At 40.8% G+C, this 23,188-nt stretch overlaps 2 protein-coding genes across 9 annotated transcripts in view; one reads left to right on the top strand and one right to left on the bottom strand.

Moving 5' to 3' along the window:
• Nucleotides 1-310: 310 nt before the first annotated feature.
• ZNF577 (zinc finger protein 577) lies at nucleotides 311-16,963 on the bottom strand. 3 transcript variants are annotated; one of them, XM_087871194.1, is made up of 7 exons: nucleotides 16,799-16,963; nucleotides 15,714-15,804; nucleotides 9,888-14,933; nucleotides 8,741-8,943; nucleotides 6,474-6,600; nucleotides 6,109-6,204; nucleotides 311-2,092 (listed from the first exon to the last, which is right to left on the bottom strand). In XM_087871194.1, the coding sequence occupies exons 4-7, from the start codon at nucleotides 8,753-8,755 to the stop codon at nucleotides 735-737; spliced, it is 1,596 nt and encodes a 531-aa protein (XP_087727320.1). In that variant the 5' UTR covers nucleotides 8,756-8,943; nucleotides 9,888-14,933; nucleotides 15,714-15,804; nucleotides 16,799-16,963; the 3' UTR covers nucleotides 311-734. The 3 variants fall into 3 exon arrangements, with proteins under 3 accessions (XP_087727320.1, XP_045631173.1, XP_087727321.1); XM_045775217.2 differs by lacking the exon at nucleotides 9,888-14,933; XM_087871195.1 differs by lacking the exons at nucleotides 9,888-14,933; nucleotides 15,714-15,804.
• Nucleotides 16,964-17,009: 46 nt separating this feature from the next.
• The window catches only part of ZNF613 (zinc finger protein 613), a 55,572-nt gene continuing 49,393 nt past the window's right edge, over nucleotides 17,010-23,188 (top strand). For 5 of the 6 annotated variants that reach the window (XM_087871163.1, XM_087871162.1, XM_087871170.1 and 2 more), the window contains exons 1-2: nucleotides 17,010-17,101; nucleotides 18,672-18,798. The gene's annotated coding sequence lies outside the window, so the exon portion shown is untranslated. Of the gene's footprint in view, nucleotides 17,102-17,959; nucleotides 18,138-18,671; nucleotides 18,799-23,188 lie in introns of all 6 variants that reach the window. The other variant, XM_087871165.1, reaches the window with a different exon arrangement.

A 23,188-nucleotide genomic window follows, 5' to 3' on the forward strand; every position in this document is an offset into this window, starting at 1 on the left:
CAGCTGGAAGGGCAAAGAAAAATGGGTTCTCCCTGTCAACCCCTTGTCCAGAGAGACCCATTTCAGACTTCAGACCTCCAGAGCTATACGATAATATTGTGTAGTTTTAAGCCACCGAATTTATGGTAATTTGTCATAGCAGCCATAAGAGACTAATAAAGTTGTGTCTCCATATTCACCATATTCATAGATTTTTGCTGCATAATGCAATTCCTAGTGTCCAAGATTTCATTTATTAGAGAAGTCTTTCCCAGATTCCCAAGGTATAAAATTGTGACACATTAGTTAGTCTGGCAATAGAATTCCCATCTCAGAATTTACATCTTTTATTGTTTTCAGGGGTTTCTCCTTCCTAGGAGTTCTTCCATATTTTACTGAAAATGTTGTCCATATGCAGTGTCTAGAGGTGTTTTTCTACACTTCTCTGATGTGATGAGGTAGAACTTATCATTGAAAACATCATCACATTCTTTCCTAATGTTCTGGTCCTGTGGGAATTCTTTGATTCCAATGGAGATATCACCTCCAGGAAAAGGCTTCCCCACAATAGCTGCATCTCTGCTCAGTGAGATTTCATAGATATTTAATAAGTCTGAATTTTCACAGACTTATCCTCCACCACCACTGCATCCATAGCATTTTTGTCCAAAAGGAACTGACATATAATGTGTGGAGGATTCTTGCTAAAGGCTTTTCTGGTATCAGATACATTCTGGTACCAGGGATTTTGTTTCCTACACAATGTCTGTAACATATAAGACATAATTTATTACAGATGGTGTTGTCAGATTCATTGAATTTGCAAGACTTATTCCCTGTGCAAATTCCCGATTATCTACTGAGGCCTGACTTCTTAGAAAAGGCTGTTCCACAAACACTACATTTCTACCCCCAAGGAACTCACTGAGGTTTAACAAGGGCTGAGTTCCCAAAGAAGGTATTTCCACAGGCACTGTGTTCATCTCGCTTTGCTCCTGTGCAAGATCACTCATGTATAAAGAGCCATGACTCCCTGAGGAAGGTTTCTCCACCTTCAGTGAATTTATAGCTTTCTCTCTTGTATGAGTTTTCTTATGTTTAATGAGGACTGACATGTGGGCAAAGGCTTTGCCACATTCACTGCATGCATATGGTCTCTCTCCAGTATGAGTTCGCTGGTGCTGAATGAGTTTTGACTTGCTCCTGAAGGCTTTTTCGCACTCACTGCATTCGTAAGGTTTCTCTCCCGTATGAATTCTCTGATGCTTGGTCAGGTCCGACTTAAAAAAGAAAGTTCTTCCACATTCACTGCATTTATACGGCTTCTCTCCTGTGTGAAGTCTCTGATGTGCAATGAGGTATGCCTTCTGGGAGAAGGCTTTCCCACATACACCGCATCCATAGAGTTTCTCTCCAGTGTGAGATCGCTGATGTCTATTGAGCCGGCACTTCCGGCTGAAGGCTTTGCCACATTCACTGCATCCGTAGGGTTTCTCTCCTGTATGAGTTCTCTGATGCACCATAAGCTGTGACTTTCTGGAGAAGGCTTTTCCACATTCATTACATTCATGGGGTTTCTCTCCAGTATGAGTTCTCTGGTGTTCAGTGAGCTGAATCTTCCTCATGAATGTTTTCCCACATTCATTACATCCGTGCGGCTTCTCTCCTCTTTCAGTTCTCTGATGCCTAATGAGCTGTGCCTTCCTGGAGAAGGCTTTTCCGCACTCACTGCATTCATGTGGTTTCTCTTCTGTATAAGTTTTTTGATGTTCGTTGAGCTGTGATTTAGCGCTACTGGGTTGAATGCATCCATGGCATTTAATTCCAGTAAGAGTTGTATCCTGCTGAGTGCAGACTGATGATTTCCCACATCCACTAAACTCATCAGAATCCTCTCTAGCATATCTTCTATTCTGGGTAACAAAACCTAAATGTGATTTCAAGCTTTTACAGTGTGACCCAAACTTATTGTGCCTTTGTGTTAAAGGAACAAGACTTTTGCATAAATCGAAATTATTTCCAAGTGCGTAACTTTGCTGATATCTTTCCAAAGTTTTACTCTCGTTTTGGTTTTCTGGGTGCCACTGCATATGGTCAATCTCCCATATTTCTTCTAGGAAAAAGAACAATGAAAACATCCATGATAATTTTAGGGGGAAAAATGTAAAAAAAAAAAAATGTCATGGTTTGGGCTAGCTCTTTATAAGATTCCTGTCTAAGAGAAATATACCCTATGCTCTGTGAAAAAAGACAATATTATAAAACAGCAAAGGGAAGAACAGCTACTTTAGAAACAACAATGGAAGGGGCGCCTGGGTGGCTCAGTTGTTAAGCGTCTGCCTTCGGCTCAGGGCGTGATCCCAGAGTCCTGGGATCAAGCCCCACATCGGACTCCTCCACTGGGAGCCTGCTTCTTCCTCTCCCACTCCCCCTGCTTGTGTTCCCTCTCTCGCTGGCTGTCTCTCTCTCTGTCAAATAAATAAATAAAATCTTTAAAAAAAAAAAAGAAAGAAAGAAACAACAATGGACAGCCTACAATGAAAAGTATACCTTGGGATTCTTTCCAAATACGACCTTGCAAAATGGAGACAGAAGTAAAAATAGAACCATACTGTGACTGGAATAGAACAAAAGAAGACAGAGGGGATGGATCCATTCATTCAACAAATATTGAATGTGCCGGTTTTCAGGAATATACTACAATATGATACTTGAACATCAGAATGATATATTAGAATATTAGAATTAGAATATATCAGTCACACTAAGGTAACTTATATAATCTGTCTCCATGGAGCTGTCATTCTAGTAACCAGAGAGAGAGCAAGATGGGGGGTTGAGAGGATCAACAAGTAACCAAAGAAATAAAAAAGTTACAGATTGTGCAAAATGGTATGTATGAAGGAGATGACAGAGTAGTGGCAGATTAATCTTAGATAAAATAGTCATCCACGAGACAAGGAAAGTTAAGGTGACATCATAGGATAAGAATGAGCAATGTTATGTAGATAACCTGATGAAGAAATTTGCAAGAAGGAACAGCCAATGCAAAAACCCAGAGGCAGAAAAACAGACACGACCGAGAAACATAAGAGAGGCTGGTGTACCTGGACTATCCTGAGCTTGAGTGGAGTGGAAATAGATAAGAATGAAAAGGGAGGGGGCGCCTGGGTGGCACAGCAGTTAAGCGTCTGCCTTCGGCTCAGGGCGTGATCCCGGCGTGATGGGATCGAGCCCCACATCAGGCTCTTCCGCTAGGAGCCTGCTTCTTCCTCTCCCACTCCCCCTGCTTGTGTTCCCTCTCTCGCTGGCTGTCTCTATCTCTGTCGAATAAATAAATAAAATCTTAGAAAAAAAAAAAAAAGAATGAAAAGGGAGGAAGAACTGAGACCATACAGATGACGTAGGAAGACTTTGTTAGAAATTAGGTTTTATACTAAGAGCAATGGCCATAAGCCACTGAACATTTTTTGGAAGGAATACAACCCATTCTGAATTAGTATTTCCCAAAATACCAATAATCACACAACTGCTATATGAAGAATGAACTGGAGAGATGAAGTTGTTGAGAGAATACACAAGAGGCTACAGCAGAGTTCAGGCAAGAGGTAACAGCAGCATCAGAGTGACTGACCACCATGCAGATGGAGAAATGTACAAGAACAAGGACACAGTACAGAGAAAGGAAGACAATGACAGGAGGAAAAGATAAGGCTCACTGTAAGAATGAATGCTAGAGGAAGAAAAGGGAATCAAGGATAGGTTTTCGATATGTGGCTTACGCATCTGTGTAGCTGCTGGTGCCATTGGATAAGATGAGGGCAATTAGGGAGAGAGGTTTGGCATTTGTGGGGAATCAAGTGCTCCATTTTGAGGGACACATCAGGTTTGAGATAATATATACATTCAAGAACAAATATGAAGGGGCGCCTGGGTGGCACAGCAGTTAAGCGTCTGCCTTCAGCTCCGGGCGTGATCCCGGCGTTATGGGATCGAGCCCCACGTCAGGCTCCTCTGCTATGAGCCTGCTTCTTCCTCTCCCACTCCCCCTGCTTGTGTTCCCTCTCTCGCTGGCTGTCTCTATCTCTGTCCAATAAATAAATAAAATCTTAAAAAAAAAAAAAGAACAAATATGAAGTATCCAGTTAGATCTATGAGTGTGGAGAAAGTTCTAGACTTCAGATAATTTTTTTTTTTAAGTGGGCCTGAAGCCCAATGAAGGCCTTGAATTCACAACCCTGAGATCAAGACCTGAGCTGAGATCAAGAGTCAGATGCTTAATCAACTCAATCCCTCAGGTGCCCCTTCAGATAACAATTTTAAGTCATGAGTATATAAACAGTACTCAAATATTTTGACTACAGAGAACCAGATAAGATAATGTAGGAAGAATGGACAGAGAAAGAGGAAGGCCCAGGTCAAGAAGTCCATGGATTCCAAGTCTTAAGAGTTTTGGGAGAGGGACAGGCAAAGAGAATATGAAAATTACATCCAGAGACATCAAACAAATGCTGATCAAACATAAACAGTGTGGGTTTTCATAACAAAGGACTGGAATTGGAAAATCAGAATGTAGGACCTACAGCATCTCATCCCAAGATTACTGAGGTAAAATATTCAACAACTGCCTCATTACTAAACCTTTCCCCTTTCATTCCACCTGCACACCAAAACTGAATTTATATAAAACACCAATCACCTACTTAGAGTAATACTGTAGTCAACACTTCAATTTTCTATGTAAAAATGATACAACTTCACCCAGTCCAATATATCCAGACACACAGATGTCCATCTAGAATTTTTTTTAAAAGATTTTATTTATTTGACACAGAGAGAGACAGCAGGAAAGGGAACACAAGCAGGGGGAGTGGGAGAGGGAGAAGCAGGCTTCCCACTGAGCAGGGAGCCTGATGTGGGGCTCGATCATGACCTGAGGTATGAGCCTGCTTCTTCCTCTCCCACTCCCCCTGCTTGTGTTCCCTCTTTTGCTGGCTATCTCTATCTCTGTCAAATAAATAAATAAAATCTTTAAAAAAAAAAAAAAAAAAAGAAAGAATACAGAAAATTCAAGGTAACTCACAGGTGACCAAGCACCTAACTCATACAGCAGCACAGCAGAACCTAAGTAAAATGCACTAGGAGTAAAAGTATTCACCAGGAGGAGAAATGATCTCAGGTTCCAACACCACAGCTGAAGGCAAGAGGACCTCACAGGATAATTATCCTCAGTGCTGGCAAAATACAGACTTAGAGGTCCGATCAGACTACAGAAGGGGAGATGTCAACTTGGGAATAACTGTCAGAGTACAGAGAGCTTAACTCCTCAAATATATATGAATACACTCTATCACGGTGAAGACATAATCTGGGAGAAAGGAGGACTCTGCTTTTGCAGACAGGAAGGAGGACATCAAAGGGCAGCTGCCGTGGAGGCTGGCAACATACAGGGGATTACACTGCAGATTAGACATTAGTAGAAGGGGTCAATTTGGGACTCTCCCGCAGAGAACAGAGAGCTTAGGCCTTGAGAATGAAACTTTTAATATGAGAATCAAGCAGAAGATTAAAAAAAAAAAAAACACCAAAAAACACAGAACATGGAAGTTGGGGAAGCAGAGGCTGAATAAGTAGATAAAGGTACCCTCAGAGACAAGGTACGTGTAGTTTTCAGATGACCTCAGGTGAGGTGGGTTGTCAGGGAGGGATTTCAGCCCTTTCGAAAGGGGCAAGGATGTGCAGAAGATGAGAACTGTGCCAAGTGCAAAGCCATCTGTATGGGAACAAGTCAGTGGGGAACAGGAGGTGGGAACGCTGCAGAAAAGGAAAGGGAGAAGACGTGCACAAGTGGGGCAGGAGGGAACCAGGTAAGAAATCTGGATCCTAGATGAGCCAAGACTGTAATCAGATCTAGAAATGAGAAAAAAAGGAAGACCTCATCCTTTAATAGCAGGCAAACAACAGCCCTAATAAAGAAGAGAGATACAGAAAGGAGTTGCTCAGATTTCTGTGTCACCAACTGGTGTAAGAAAAGTTCTCCACACAACACTTCCAAAGTGTTAACCTTTCACTGACCGACTGGAATTTTAGTGTCCTTTCTCCCCGTCTTCTTGGTTTTCACTCACTCACCTGGACAGGTTTGACTCTGAGCTGCTCCCTCTACCGTCCACGGTGGTCCTCCTTGCTCCGACTGGAAGAGTGAATCTAGTTTGCTAGCCTGATAACCTGTAAAATGGGAAATCATTGAAAACTTGGCACCAAGTATTTAAGCTTGGGGAATCTATGAAAACTGAGAAGGTCTGTACGTCATTTGTACTTCGGTAAAGCAAAAGCCTTTTCCTGGGGAAGGGAGAGCATATACACTCTAGTGCCAAAGAAGGGAATAAAAGTCTATCCCCCACAATGTGTTAGTCCAAACCAGGAGGTATTTCAGGGACAATACCGATTTTATTGAATGAGAAAGAAAAGGCCATGGATTGTGATGCTGTCCTCACCCACTGACACCAGATTCCTATAGTTCTCCAACATCACATCCCGGTATAGATCCTTCTGAGACGGAGCCAGTAACTGCCACTCCTCCCAGGAGAAGCCCACAGCCACGTCCTCAAATGACAACGATGCCTGTAACAACAAATGCCAATGCAGTCTAAGGTGGAACAGCTGATGCAGAAAAGAGGGACAGGAACACGTTCTCATCATTTTCTCATGATAAGTTATGCACACTCTGAGTATTTCACATACCACAGCACCGTGTGTCTTAGTCCACTCGGGTTCCTATAACAAAATACCAGACACTGCGTAGCCCACAAAAACAGAAATTTATTTCTCACAGTTGTGGAAGCTGGCAAGTCCCAGATCAAGGAGCCAGCATGGTCGCATTCTGGTGAGGGCCCCCTTCCTGGTCCAAAGGCCCTACCTCCTAACACATCATCTTTGAGGGTTAAGATTCCAACATATGAATTTTGTGGGGACACAAACATTCAGACGCCACCACCATGGAATTCTATTGATTGGTTTTCTTAGCCTAAAAGAGTACTAAGATAATCTTTGAAAAAAAATATTTGCAGAGACAAAACAATGTGGAGGAAGAATGTTCATTATTTGTTTATAACAGTGAAAAACTATCCATATCTACATGTTCATCAAAAGCAGACAAGGGAGTGCCTGGGTGACTCAGTTGGTTAAGTCTGACTCTTGATTTCAGCTCAGGTCATGATCTCAGGGTCGTGAGATTAAGCCCTGTGCCAGGCTCCGCACTGGACATGGAGTCTGCTTAAGATTCTCTCTTCCTCTCCCTCTGCTCCTCCCCACCCCTTGAGTGCATGAGTGCACGTGCGCTCTCTCTCCCTAAAAAATAAAATGGAAAACCTTAAAAAAAAAAAAAAAAGCAGTCGAGGATATATTGCAGTACCTCCATGCTATAATATACTACATGAACATTAAAATCAATTTGGTAGTGGGGCACCTGGCTGGCTCAGTCGGTAGAGCATGCGACTCTTGATCTCACGGTTATAAGTTCAAGCCCCACGTTATGTATAGAGATTACTTAAAAATAAAAAAAAAATAAAAATAAACCAATTTGGTAGATGTAAACCTATTGATGCCAATGATCTTCAAGGCACTCTCTTAAATAAAAAAAAGTGAAGTCCCCAAGTTGTATATATAATATGATCCCAGACATGTGAAAAAATCTTAATAATATGTACAATTATATATGTATAAGTACATATATTTATGCATATAAAAATGTGTATAAATATTTTCTACCACTTGTCAATTACACAAAGAGATTGACTGGAGACCCAAACTACTAACATCTATTACCTCTTGGGTTGGGCAGGAAGAGGTGAAAGGGGATAGATATTCTCTTTTGGTGTAAATACTTCTTTTTGTTTGAATCTTTTACATGCAAATGTAACCATGCATCATTTAAGTAATTAAAAATACCAATGCCAGACCAAGAATAATTGACTGCCTTCATTCTCTGAACCTGTGGTATAAAGGGAGCACTGCCACTATCTGTCCTCCAAGCTGTTATCAAAGAGTGGAACTTTCAGGTGTCTTCTGCCATATGACAGAATTCTTCTTCATGGAGGACCACTCAAAGGTCAAGATGTTTTAGCACATTCATTTTATTAAATAATTTAGGCTTTATTCCTAGGTAAAGTATGGACTGCCAGAAGCTTCTATCGTCCAGGTGCACTGCTTTTGAAGAATTTTGTCCAATCACGTTCTGCTTTGGCATTATCCCCTTAGCTTACTGTGAGGAACACAATGAGAAAAAGCCAAAGGAAACATCCTATGCCTTTATTACATGACTAATATTGAGAACACTGTCTAACCACAAAATCTCTGTGAAGAGCTAGGAAAAGAAATTTCTTAAACACTAAGAGCAATGAAATTACTTTCCCTGAAGAATTGGTTTGCTTTCTCCTCACAGACACCTCAAATCATGTAACTTCTCATGTTTTTCTTGTTATTACAGCTGCTAAGAAATGAGACAAATTCAAAGCTAAGGCAGCCCACAAGATCTTACACAGTCATTTACCTCAGTTCCATCCTTAAGGGCTTTGTATGAATCCTATGACCCATATATCTTGCTTCCTAACTTGCCCAGATTTTAAGATTATAGCCTAAACTTATTTTCCTACAGATCCTGATCTTTATCAACATACACTGTCTCATTTTATCAGACTGTGTTTTAGAAGCTTCCACAAATCCACTGGGAAACAAAGGACAAAATAGGTAAAATAAGCCTTACCCGGGCTGTGGTCATGTTTTCCTGTTCTAAAAAGAGAGGGCTAGCAACTGCAGGGTACGCTTTGTCTTCTGTCTGCTCTGGGCCTGCCTGGAAGTTATGGTCAGATATCTCAGGTCAGGCTGCTGCCAGAAATGATGACCTCCCAAGACTGGGACCTCCTCCTTCTTCCAGTACTGATAATGTCTTGTTCTGTAGACTAGAACCTGTGGATTCAAGAGCAAATTCATCTGTAAGAGGACATGTACCTGGGACCCCAGCTTTCTCTCGCCGTGCAGACTCACTCTAACAAGGGCCCCAACATTTCCTCTCTTTAACACCAGGGAAGCTTTTATATCATGGGGCCATGCTCAACAGGAAGACACGGGATGGGCGAGAGGAATGCCCCCCCCCCCACTTTTTGGGGCAAAGTTGGACTAGAATGGATGTGAAAGAGATGGGAAAGAAACCCAGCTCATGATTTTGTCTGTTGCCAAGTCTTCACACAGATCAGTTTTAGGAAAGATAATGAATACAAGTGGTGGCTCTGGAAACTGCCTTAAAACCACCTGTGCCCACACATTCCTAAAATTTTTGTTTATTGCACTGGAGCAATTATCCCATCTGAAGACCAAGGGACTGTAAAAATCATGAGCATAGTCTTATTTAATCCTCAATACTACTATAACGTAAGCATGGTCTCCATTTTAAATATAAGTAAGCTGAGGCTTGATCAGGTGAAGTGTGCTGTCCATGGTAACATCCTCCCTAAGCAGCAATGTGGGAATCTGAATCCACATCTGCCTCTCTCCATTATTATAGATTCCTTTACCAACAGCCTCACAATACAATTTTTTTTCTTTCTCATGCACTTTAATAATTTTACTCCCTGGGGCACCTGGGTGGCTCAGTCAGTTAGTGTCTGACTCTTGATTTCAACCCAGGTCATGATCTCAGGGTCCTGGAATCGAGCCCAGCACTGTTGGACTCCCTGCTCAGTGGGGAGTCTGCTTCTCCCTCTGCTCTTCCCCTCCCCCCCCCACTTGTGTTCTCTTTAAGAAATAAATAAAATCTTAAAAAAAAAAAAATAACTTTACTCCCTACCACATCATACTTGGAATGGCCATATGGTCATAATTGCAAAAACAGAACCCCTGGAACCAGTACTTACAATATTTGCTATGCACACCGAGCCAGCTCCTTCCACACAAGCCAGAATGCAAAGGCTGACCCATCCTTGCCTCAGCAGCACAGGTCAGAGATCAGTCTCCCCAAGGGCCAAGCCCTGGAGGCATGCTAGAAACTCACACTCTGAGGACACCAACACTATGAAGTCAATTTGAATTTTGCTTCACCCTGCAAGGCAGCAAATTATTCTCAAAGACTTTCTAGCTCTCCGGAATCCTCCATACCCAGAGAGCTCGTCTCTGACCCATTCTCTGGCCAACTGGTAAACACAGTGAACAAGGATACCTACCACTCCCATGTCTAATCCTGACAATGCTTTGTCCCAGTCTTGGCCCTTCAGCTAAGTCTCCCTGCAGTGCCAGCCTAAAAAGAATGGTATACAACTCAAATGTAGACCTCCATATGGGCAGGAGAGAGGTAGGAAGAAGTTAGACACGAATGAGTTTACAACTGAGATCTCTAGGATTGGAGATCAAGGACTCAACCACTTCCCAAAAGCTCCTTGGCAGACTTTCCCTCACACTTAACAGATCAGAGCTGCATCAAATGTTCATGCCTGGAACATAGCAATGAAACTGAAAATGGCAATGGAACTACCCTGATTTGTAGGACTAGTCTGCATTTCCTACTGAACTGAGGTTAAGGTCAAGTTCCCAGATGGATGGCTGTCTAAATAAAATAGCGATTTTCTTAACAAAAGGGGCATGGATGTCAGGTTGGCAGCCAAGAGTAGCCAGTAAAATAAATTAATAGGTTAGAAGAGAAAAGTCTAAATTGACATTGAAAAAGTAGCTCATAAAATTCAGTATTCCTTTTGTTATGAGCCTATTATAGCCTAGGAGTGGAGTGGCTACTTCCTTAGACTCATTACGGTACCCTGGGAAATAGATATTTGGTGTTTGCCCCAGGTTTCTGGCACACAGCTCCCAAAATCCTTGGAATCTCTGGAGTGACAAGAGTAGTTCTGCTATGCCAATGAGATTATTGGTAGCTGGGGGTCCACAGACAGCTTCAGGATGGGGGTGGTCCCCAGAAAGACCAAAGCATGATTAAGGGTTGGAACTTTCAGCCTCACCCCCTGGAACCTCTAGGAAATGGAGAAGGGCTGGAGATTGAATTTAATCACCAGTGGACCATATAATCGTGCCTATATAATCAACAAAATCTCCTAAATTACACGGTTTGGAGAGCTTCTGAGTTGAATGCTTTGAGGTGCCAAGAGGGTGGTGTACCCCAGCTCCATACGGGCAGAAGCTTCTGTGCTCAGGACCCTTCTGGACCTCACCCTATGTACCTCTTCATCTGGCTGTTCATTTGTATCTCTTATAATAAACTGGTAATAGTAAGTAAAGTATCTTCCTGAGTTCTGTGAGCTGTTCTAGCAAATTACTGAACTTGGGGGGGGTGTAGAAACCCCTGATTTACTTTTTTAAAAGACTTACTTATTTAAGAGAGAGAGAACAGGGGAGGGGCAAAGGAAGAGGAAGAGAGAGACTCTCAAGCAGACTCCAGCTGACTGCGGAGCCCAGTGTGGGGCTCGATCTCACCACCCTGAGATCATGACCTGAGCCAAAATCAAGAGTCAGATGCCTGACTGACTGAGCCACCAAATCCCTGAAACCCCTTATTTATAGCCAGTTGGTCAGAAGTACAAGTGGCAACCTGGGAATTGTGACTGGTATCTGAAATGTGGTCAGTCTTGCAAAACTGAGCCTTTAATCTGTGGGATCTACATGAATTCCTGGTAGTTAGCAACAAAACTGAGTTGAATTTTAGGACACCCAGTTGGTGTCCAGGGAGTTGGGAGAATTGGCTGGTGTGGGGACAAACTCCCACACATTTGATGTCAATAGTGTTGGGAGAAAAAAACAGCTTGCTGATAAAACAAGAACAAAATAAAATCCTATAAATCTCTTGTAAAAGGATATATCAAGTATAACACCATTTGCATAAACTTCTTAAATGCACACAGAAATAGAATATATATTGTTTGTAGAGACACACTTAAAGTCCAAAAATTATTATAATGTAAAATTTCAAGCTAGAGGTTACTTCTGGGGATGAAGAGGAAGGAATGGAGTTGGGACTTGTAATTGACATGTTAGTTGGAAATCACGCTGTCTTTCTTTCCAAAAGATAAGAGGAAAAAAGGAAAAACATCTAAAGCAAAACAAAACCAAAGCAAAAAACAAACAAAAAACACACCACTTTACATGCCCAATGGAGAGCCAGTGAGATGCTGGAAGCATTCCTATGAAGCATGGAAAGGACTAAGTCCCACCATGCTCATTCATCACTGGTCTTACCACATCGTTAGAAGAATCAAATAGCAGTGATCAATATGAAAGAAAAGAAGAGAAATTAACAACATTTGCACAGTATTACTGTAGACCCAGCAAACTCAAGTAATTGAAATAGACAAGAGTAAAAAAGAAGTTATGATGAACATAGTAATGTACAAAACTCCTCAAATAGCACTAAGTTGCACAACTGAAACTAATGTAACATTGTGTGTCAACTGTGCTAAAAAAAGTTTAGTCAGTGGTTGAAACTGACATGAAAATGACACATGAAAAATGATAATAGTCCTTTACATATATAAATACTATCTGTCCGTATTATTACTATTTTTGGTATAATTGACATGTGCTACTTTCAGGTGTACAATGTAACAATTCAATATCTGTATACATTATGAAATGGTCACCATAATAAGTCCAGTTAACATTTGTCACCATACAGTTATAAAATTTCAAATATGCAATATGGTATTCGTAATTACAGTCACCATTCTCTACATTACATCCCTATGACTTATTTATTCTATAACTGGAAGTTTATGTCTTTTGACCCTTTCACCCATTTCACCTACTCCCACACCCCAGCCTCTAGCAACCACCAATCTGTTCACTAGATCTATGAATTTGGTTTTTTCATTTTGTTTCATTTTTTAAGATTCCCTATATATAAGTGAGATCATACAGTATTTGTCTTTCTCTGATTTATTTCACTTAGCATAATGCAAGGTCCATCCATGTTGTTGCAAATGGCAAGGTTTCCTTCTTTCTTATGGCTGAATAATATTCCATTGTGTGTGTGTGTGTGTGTGTGTGTGTGTGTGTGTGTGTGTGTAAATGACTGAGCCACCCAGGCACCCCTCTAATACATGCATTTCTTTTTTTTTTTAAGATTTTATTTATTTATTTGACAGAGAGAGAGACAGCCAGTGAGAGAGGGAACACAAGCAGGGGGAGTGGGAGAGGAAGAAGCAGGCTCCCAGCAGAGGAGCCTGATGTGAGGCCCGATCCCACAACACTGGGATCATGCCCTGAGCCGAAGGCAGACGCTTAACAACTGAGCCACCCAGGTGCCCGAATACATGCATTTCTAATACATGTCTAAATTCCCTCCACTGATTGCTTCAGTTGAATTCAACAAAAGTTGACATGTAGGATTATTAAAATGCAATTCAGAACATTTCCACTGTAATTTTTTTTGAATCATGAATTACTTAGATGTGCATGGTATGCTTACCAAAAAATGGGAGATTTTCTAGTTATCATTTTGGTATTGCTTTATAAGTTTAATTCCACTGTAGTTGGAGAAAGTATTCTGTATCATTTCAATCCTTTGAAATTTGTTTAGACTGGCTTTATGGCCCACCATATGCTAAATTTTTTATAACTGTTCCATGTGCATTTGAAAAAAATCATTGGGTGGAGTGTTTTACACTGGTCAAGTTTGTTAATCAAGTTATCCTAATTCTTCAGGGGTTGGCAGTATAGTGGGCTGGTGACCTGTTTTTGTAAATAATGTTTTCCTGCAACACAGCCATACCTATTTATGTATTCTCTAGGCTACTTTCATCTTACTAGGGCAGAGATGAAAAGGTGCAGGACTATCTGCCCTGCAGAGCCTAAAATATTTACTCTCTCACTGCTCTTTACAGAAACTTTGCTGATCACTGTTAAACTATAGCCTTCTAGCTTTTTGTCTCCTTGTTCTCTGTTACTGAGTGAGGTATGCTAAGAACCTCCCATTATGACTGGGCATTTGTCCTTTCTCCTTGTACCTAGCATACCCTACACTTTAGGAATTCTACTAAGTATATACCCAACAGAACTTTCATGCATCAAAATGCATGTACAAAAATGTTCGTATCAGCATTATTTATAATAGACACAAGCCAGTAACAAGCAAAATGTCTATTAATAGTGGAATGCATAAATAATCACACCAAAGAATACCACAGAGCAATGGGAAAAAATGAACTACTGCTATATGCAACAACGTAAATGAATTTCACAACAAAATATTGAACAAAAGAAGCTAGATACAAAAGGACATGTACCCTATGATTCCACTTGTATAAAGTTTTTTTTTTAATATTTTATTTATTTGAGAGAGAGACAGAGAGAGAGAGCACAAGCAGGAGAAGCAGCAGAGGGAGAGGGAGAAGCAGACTCCCGGCTGAGCAGGGAACCCAGCAATACTGGGCTCGATCCCAGGACCCTGAGATCATGACCTAAGCTGAAATCAAGAATTGGACGCTTAACAGACTGAAGCCACCCAGGCGCCCCTCCATTTGTATAAAGTTAACAGCCAGGCAAATTTAATATGATGTTTCTAGGATAATAATTACCTCTGGAGAGAAGGGAGGAGATTAGGATGAGATGGGGCTCCTAGGGTGCTACAATATCCTATTTTTTCATTTTTAGTGTTATACTTGAAAAATACTCTTTAAAAAAAAGGACAGATCAGTTTCACTTATAAATGTAGAAGCAAAAAAATTTTAATTTTATTATGAAAAAGTTCAAGCCAAAGAAGAAGAAACAGTATAGTAAAACCCTATGTACAAAGAAAGAGGAGGGGTGCTTGGGTGGCTCAGTAGGTTAAGCATCCAACTCCTGATTTCGGCTCAGGTCATGATCTCAGGGTCATGGGATTGAGCCCCACATCGGGCTCCTTGCTGGGTGTGGAGCCTGCTTGAGATTCTCTCTCCCTCTGCCCCTGCCCACACATCCACTTTCTGAAAGAAAGAAAGGATAGTATAATCAAATTCCTCACATCCATTATATGCCTTCAAAAATTATCAACTCAAACCTAATTTTGTATTATCTACACTACCACTCATCTCCCTTCACCACTGGATTATTCTGAAGCAAATCCAAGACATCTTTTTATTTCTAGATGCAAAAATACTAAATAAAATTAGCAAATGGAACCCAGCCACATATTAAAAGAACAAATCACTATGGACAAGTATGGTTTCTTCCAGGAATATAAGACACTGGGAAATCTAGTAATCTATAAATCAAATATTAAATAAAGAGAGAGAAGAAAAATATAAATGAAAGTAATTTTTAAGTTATTTGAGGAGCTGCATTGTACAGCATGCTGATTACTGTTGAGACTGTATTATATAACTGAAAGCTGCTAAGACAGTAGATCTTAAATGTTTTCACCACATAAAAGAAATGGTAATTATGTGACATGATGCAGGTGTTAGCTAACCTGTGGTAGTAATTATTTTGCAATATATAAGTGTATTATATCAACACATTGACACCTTAAACTTACAGAATGTTATATGTCAATTGTATCTCAATAAAGCTGGGGGGAAAAATCTTGGAGAAAGAGGAATAAAAACTTGATAAATTATAGTTACCATTTATTCAGACTATACTAAGTGCCAGCACCACACTTTGTACTTGAAGAACATTTGCTAATTTAATCTTCATAAAAACTCTATGAAGTAGGAATTATGACAGCTTTTTTCACAAATAAACTGACTCAGACATTAACCTACCCAAGTCAGAGGCAGAAGCAGGTTCTTCTTACTTCACAGTTCATACACTTGCCACCTGGCCAAAATACTTGCAGGTAACAAAAATACTCAACTAGAAAATATAAAGGAATCAATGTATAAGCTAGTGGCAGTAATGTTAGTATTCTGAGGGGACAAAATAAGTATATCTTTTAATTTTTTGCTTTTGTGCATTATATAAAATTAGAAGAAACGAAAAAAGAGGGAGTGGGAGTGGTCATAAGGGGGGGGGGAATAAAACACACACCATGTACGATGACAACAACAGTATAAACTATTTAAGAATAAACATAAACAGATTGTCTAAAAAACATCTGGAAGTGTTTTCACCACCACAGCTGGTCAAGGAAACAAAACACTTGTGTTAAAGGAAATCCATCACATGTTCCTGAAAGTATTGGACCTATCCCCACATCAGTTTTACCCAAATTAAAGCATCCACGCGATAGAACATAACTGCAATAGTTTAAAACAAAAGAAAAGAAAGACGAAAACTTCCAAAGAGTTATAATATAGAAACAGCTGGCAGGACAGCAGATTCAAAATGTATAAAATTATACCAGTACCTACACAATGATCCCAACATTAAAATTGAAATACACTAAAATTTAACAAGAATTATTTTCTGGACTATTTAGGAATTCGAGCATGTCATTACATGGGTCGGAAGTAAAAATGAAAACATATTTTCTGCAAGAATATACAGTAAACATCGGCGCAAGAGGCCGGAAACCCCATCTTTAAAAGTAAGGATGTGGTAAGCATCAACAACAGAACTCCCCAAACGCTGTCCCCAACACCGACACGACTCCCGCTTCCCCTAACCAGACACTCCAAACCGCTACTCTCCCCCAAGTTCTCGTCCTAACACGGAACCTCACAAGCTCTCCCTCCACAGGGAACGCCCAGTGATCCTCCAACACAACCCCCTAGCGAGAATTCCCACTCGCTTCCCCCAACACCTACCCCAACCCGCTCCGGGACAAAAAAAAAAAAAAACAAAAAACCCACCCACAAACCCAACGCGCTCTCCCTGGCCGCGAAACGCTCCCAGAACCGACACTGACCTAGAGATAGCCTCGATCTTCACCGCTGGAGACAATCACCATACTACTTCCCCCAACACTTTGCCTCAGTGTCTACAGCCCCCGCGTCCCACCTCAGCAACTGACAGACCCTCAGAGGCGCCTTAGACGGCGGCCGACGAGGGCCAACGCGCGTTGTTCCAGAGACCCGGAATCTGGCGCTAGGCTCGGCCTGTGACGTCATATTGCAGCGCCGGCTCCAGGCCGTTCGCCGGGAGGGGATTCCGCACTTACTGCCCTGAGGCGGGCGTCCTCTCTGCGCCTTTCGCGGGAAGGCACTAGACGGTGAGAAGCTATTGGAAACGCTTTATTTCACCTTATTTCTAGGCCACTTTAGCCACTGGGCCGTGAATTTGTAACATTCACCAGGGGCGGTGCATCAGGCCTGCCCACATATCTCCTCAGGAGACCGGCCGAGATGGTCGCGGACTTTAAGAGACTTTCATTTAGAGGATAGGGAGAAGCTAAGTGGGCGCGGCCCGCGCTGAAGTTCACCAGGGAGGGAGTTCGAGCCGAGCCTGAGCAACAGTTGGAGGGGAACAGGCTAGTATCCTAAGAATGCTGGCGGGAGGGAGCTGTGTGGAGAAAGCGGCATTTGCGGCCAGGCTAGGTTTTAGAGAACCGCTGAAAAAGGCATTGCTCAGAGAGTGGGCAAACAGGATTATAAAGCTCTTGGTATGATTTGTGTGGGTGAAAACGGGGCACAAGGCTGATGGGGGTCAACAAGTGGCACAGCTACTAGAGAAGCGTGGCTCTCCCGTGGTTCTCTCCTCCGTGGTGGGAGGAATCAAAGACGCGGCAAGCTTTTCTTTCCCTAAAGATGAAAAATATCTTAAATCAAAAGCTCTGTAGGGCCCCTGGCTGGCTCAGTCATCGAGCGTGTGACTCTTGATCTTGGGGTGGTTGGGGGGGTAGATTGCACTTAAAAAATTTTTTAAATCTTAAAAAAAAAAAGTTTTGAGAAAAGTGGTTTTGTTCAGTACTGCAGCCCAACTGATTAAACTCATGAGCTCCCAGTGCAGAGCCCGCTCCCCAGGTACACAACCAGGCTTAGAGCGCCTTCCAATTAAAGGGATTATTCATTCATTCATTCGGATGTTTATAAAATGCCTACTATGTGGCAAACACTGTTCTGCATGCTAGGGATACAAAAGCCAGAAATGCACGCAAAAATACCCTTGGCGGAGCTTTACATTCTAGTGGAATGCAGAATGTAAAATTGCTGGTTTGAATATAAAGTTGCAAGAGTGTTATGATTCCCACCTACAACGTGACCTACATTGCCTGGCAGCCGGACGTAACCAAAGATAAGTAACCAAAGGTGATTATTCTTAAGATCTAGTGGAATTTGCTTTGCTAGGTTTTGCGTTTTTGAGGGACCCATACCCCTTTCTTCCTCCTAATTTCTCTCTCTGTAATGGGAATGTCTGTCCTACCATTGTATTTTGGAAGTGAGTAACTTCTCTAATTTTACAGGTTCACGGCTAGAGAGAAATTTTGCCTCAGGGTAAATTGCACCTGAAGGCTCACCCATATATGATTTAGATGAGACTTGGACTATACAGACTTTAGAGTTGATGCTGGGATGAGTTAAGACTTTGAGGGTTGTTGGAATGTATTTTGCATGCAAAAAGGTCATAAATTTGGCGGGGTAGGGGTGGAATATTCTGGACTGAATGTTTGTGTCCCCTCAGATTCACATGTAGAAGCCCTAACACCCAGTGTGGCTATATTTGGAGGTGGGACATCTAAGGCAGTAACTAAAGTTAAATGAGGTCCTAAGGGTGGGGCTCTGATCCCAGTGAGTTCAGTGTCCTTATTGGAAGAGACACCAGAGAACTCTTTCTTTGTGCAGAGGAACTGCAGAAATGCCTTGCAAGGGCATGGTGAGGAGGCAGCTAGATGTCTGCAAGCCGGGAAGAGTCCTGACCAGAAACCAAATCTACAGTAAACTTGACTGTGGACTTCTTGCCTCTGGAACTGTGAGAAAATGAATTTCTGTTTTTTCAAACACCCACTCTGTGGTATTTTGTTATGACAGCCAAAGCAGTCTAATACAATGGTGAATTACATTGCTTAGAAAATTCGACGAAATTTAACTTACTTTGCATTCTTTGGTTAAACCCAGTGTAGTCATGAAGTATTTATTTTTTATATATATTGCTTATATAAACAGAATCGTGGGAAACATTTGTGGGATTATGGTGGAAGGAACAAAAATTTGGATCAGGCAAATTTAACAATATGGGCTGACCATGAATTGCTTCTGGCTTTAATGTTTGAGCTCAGTTAGAATGGTTCTGCAGTTTGCTTGGTTGGTTGACTGAAACTGGACGCAAAGGTGGCTTACACTAAAGTTTAAATGCCAGAAATTTCTTCATATTTTGTAAAGATTCCAAAAGTATGTGGAGTTAGGAATACTAATGTGTAATTATCATGTAAAGCCAGTTTACCCATCCACTAAAAATATATCTCAGGAGCATCCAGAAGATAATTTCTTCAATGAAGCTGATCTGGCTACAGAAAATTGAAGTATATAAGATTCTGGTACTATACATGAAAAGGTATAATAACTTGAAGATACACTGATAAGTGAATGATACATGCTATAAACTCTAAAGGAACCACTTAAATAACAAAGTTATGCCTAATAAGCCAACAATGGAGATAATCATAAAATATAGTTACTCCAGGGGTGCCTGGGTGGCTCAGTCGGTTGAGCATCTGACTCTTGATTTCAGCTCAAGTCATGATTTCAGGTCCTGGGATCAAGCCCTGCGTTGGGTTCCCCACTCAGTGGGGAATCTGTCTGTCTCCCTCTCCCTTGCCCCTCCCCCTGAAATAAATCTTTTAAAAAAATATATAGTTACTCCCAAAGAAGGTAGAAAATGACAAAAAGGGGAGCAAAACCAGATGGATAAATAACAAATTGCACATTGTTAATTTGAACCTAACCACATTAATTATGAATGATCAAAATACCCTAGTAAAAAGAGATTATCAATTAGACAAAAATTTAAGGTCCAACTACTCTACTTTTTAAAAATTTTATCTATTTATTTGACAGAGAGCACAAGCAGGGGAGTGGCAGGCAGAGGAAGAGGGAGAAGCAGGCTCCCCACTGAGCAAGGAGCCCAGTGTGGGGCTCAGTCCCAGGACCCCAGGATCATGACCTGAGCAGAAGGCAGATGCTTAACCGACTGAACCACCCCGGCGCCACTAGAAACTTACTTTAAATATTAGGTTAAAAGTAAACCGTGTTGAGGCACCTGGCTGGGTCCGTTGGGGTTGTGAGTTCAAGGCCCATGTTAGATGTAGATATTACTTAAATAAAAGCTTAAAAAAAAGTAAGCCATATTAAATAGAGATATGAAAGCTATAAAAAGAAAGGCCCAATTCAAATTTCTAAAGATAAAAATTACAACTTCTGAGATAAAACATACATTTGATGGGATTAATAGGAGATTAGACATTGTATAAGAAAAAATTAGTGAACTTCATGGGGCGCCTGGGTGGCTCAGTCGTTAAGCATCTGCCTTCGGCTCAGGGCATGATCCTGGTGTTCTGGGATCGAGTCCCACGTCAGGCTCCTCCACTGGAAACCTGCTTCTTCCTCTCCCACTCCCCCTGCTTGTGTTCCCTCTCTGGCTGGGTGTCTCTATCTCTGTCAAATAAATAAATAAAATCTTTAAAAAAAAAAAAGAAAAGAAAAAGAAAAAATTAGTGAACTTCAAAGACACAGCAATAGAAACTATCCAAAATGAAAAACAGGTTGGGGTGGGTGGAGAGTCTAAAACCTAGGAACAGTATTTTAACCTATTTGTGTATGCAAAAGGAAAGATCAGTGAATTTTATGACAAGCCAAAAGAAACTCAAGTACAAAAGCTTTTATTAAAAAGAGAAAAAGTGCTTAGAGAACCTGAACTCAAACAAAAGAGAAAAGCCTTGAGTTCTTGGTGGGGGGGGGATGGGGGGGGATCGGGGGGGGAGGGTAAAAGGTATTATGAAGAATGCCTAGTGGAAATTGTTAACTGCCCACCACTCTCTGATCAAGATAGTGAATAAACAATATTCTGGGAGGGTTTATAAAATATGAAGTAAAACATGTCTTATAACCCCAACACATTGTTATTAACATGTTAATCATTCCTCTATGTTTTTGATCTAATGGAATACAGCTATAACTATACAGTTACAGTTTGCTCAGTCTAGCATATATGTCCGCTTTAGTCACTTCTGATTGGTTTCAACACTGGTCACATTTTCCTGACCTATAAGTTTTGGCTGGATGACAAACACTGTCAACTTTATTATGCGGCAGTGGGGAGAGCAGGAGAGATCAGGATATTTTTGCACCCCTATATTCTTAAAGCTTGTTTTGGGATACATTGAGGTTACTTGAAAACAGCTTGGACCTCTCTGGCCCTGTTTAATTACTGAGTTAGTTAATTTTTTCCTGGCCCTGCTTTAAATCTTCATTAAGCAAGACCCGACTGCTTATTGAATGAGAGTCAGTCAATTAATATTTATCAAGTACCTACTCTATATCACATATTCTTCTAGCCATCTTGTGTATAGGGGTTAACAGAAGTTCCCTACCCTCAAGAAGCTTAGTCTAACTTTTACAGTGTGTAACTTACATTCAAGACCTTATACTTGAGCATAAACCTATAAAGTAGATACTGTAATATGCTTTGTATCGAAATTGATACAGTAATGTTTATACATGACCCAAGGTCTTTATATTCCATATCAAAATCTTTAACAATTGAGATGTTCTCTCCAAGTGATTCTAGTGGTGTTTATGTCATTGATTTTAAAAAATCACCTGTCTAAATGCCATTAAAATACCTCATCTACTGACAGGCCTCTACTTTCTCTCTGAGATCTAATCTAATGCCCTTTTTCAGATTGCAGTTTTTCCAGCAGGGGACTTGGTCTGAACCTCTTCCTGTATTAGTTTTATGCCAGCCCCTACCATTACCCCTGACTACGTTCAACTAATTATACATATCAGGAGTGCCTAGGTGACTCAATTGAGCGTCCAACTTTTGATCTCGGGGTCCTGAGTTTAAGCCCCATGCTGGGCTCCACAATGCACATGGAGCCTACTTTAAAAAAAAAATTACACATACTAGATTCTGAAAATACTTTCCAGGCTGGTTACGGGTCTCTAGTGTTTCAGTCCAGCACTAAATTCAGCCTGCTCTTCCAGCTTCTATGCCTATTTCAGGTCCAGTTCAAAGTCTCTCTGGCTTGATGCAGTACATCAGGCCAGGGTTGATTCTATGAAGATCTACTTTTCTCTTCCTTGTGTATGTAGGACTGAGTCCCTCTGAGCTGAGAGAAAATGGGACTAGATGCCAGGAAGAATGTCAGGGTGGTTCCATCATTGAGGCAAAAGGTAGGGTTAGATAGCGTACTACCTCCAAGGGAAGAGTGCAACTGGATAGTTATCTATGAGTTTAGAACTTCCAATTCCCAGCATTCTGAGAATAATAATTTTATTAATCCAGGAAGGAGGAGAACTAGGATGGAGGTAGTCATCTTAATCTGTATTCAAATTGCCTACCTTACTTTTTTATGTTTTCCAAAAAAATTACCAAGAGCTGTGTTGGAATGTATTTTGTTATTTATTTTATAAGTTTAAGTTACTAATTGTCCTTGGGCTTTTAGTCCATTTTGCAAACATGGTTTCTCTACCTTTTCAAGTTTAGAAAATTTTAAAAATCACTTTTACGACGACATTGTATAATGGTTGGTCTTACCTTTAAATTCAATTTATGTTCATTCAAAGACATTCAGTTATATTCATGAGTTTAATAGATTCATTTCATTTTTGAAGGACTTCAGTTGCCTGAAATAAAACTTAAATCTAAAGCCAAAGAAATGCAACAGTTAACCATCATATGATATTGGGTGGGAACTGAAGATAATTTTAGAAAAAGAATCCACAAATGGGAAAAGTGAATATAATGTGATAATGTTAACCATTGATGTAGGGCAGAGACTAACTCCTCTAAATTATGGAATCATTAACATGGTAACTGGGAATGTGGTTCAAGGTATCCTGTCTGAAAAAGCCCATCAGGTGTATCATGTGATGTACAGGTCAAGTTGGAAAAGGTACATAAAGCTCTCAAACATTTCTCACTTTCAGAAGCCTTCTTTGCTTCACAAGAACTTTAGTATTTTGTTAAAGGTATTTCACAATTAGTGGATTAACAGCGTTTTCTCTGTGATTTCATCTGCTAATGGATAAGGCAGAACGTACCACTGAAAATCCTGCCACATTCACTGCCTTCTAACAGTTTCTCCCCAGTATGAACGGACACATATTGAGGGTAAGGACTTTTCCACCGTCATATTTCT

This window comes from Ursus americanus, chromosome 21 (assembly GCF_024610735.1).
Source record: "Ursus americanus isolate L20-20 chromosome 21, mUrsAme1.1.p, whole genome shotgun sequence".
Lineage (NCBI taxonomy): Eukaryota > Metazoa > Chordata > Mammalia > Carnivora > Ursidae > Ursus > Ursus americanus.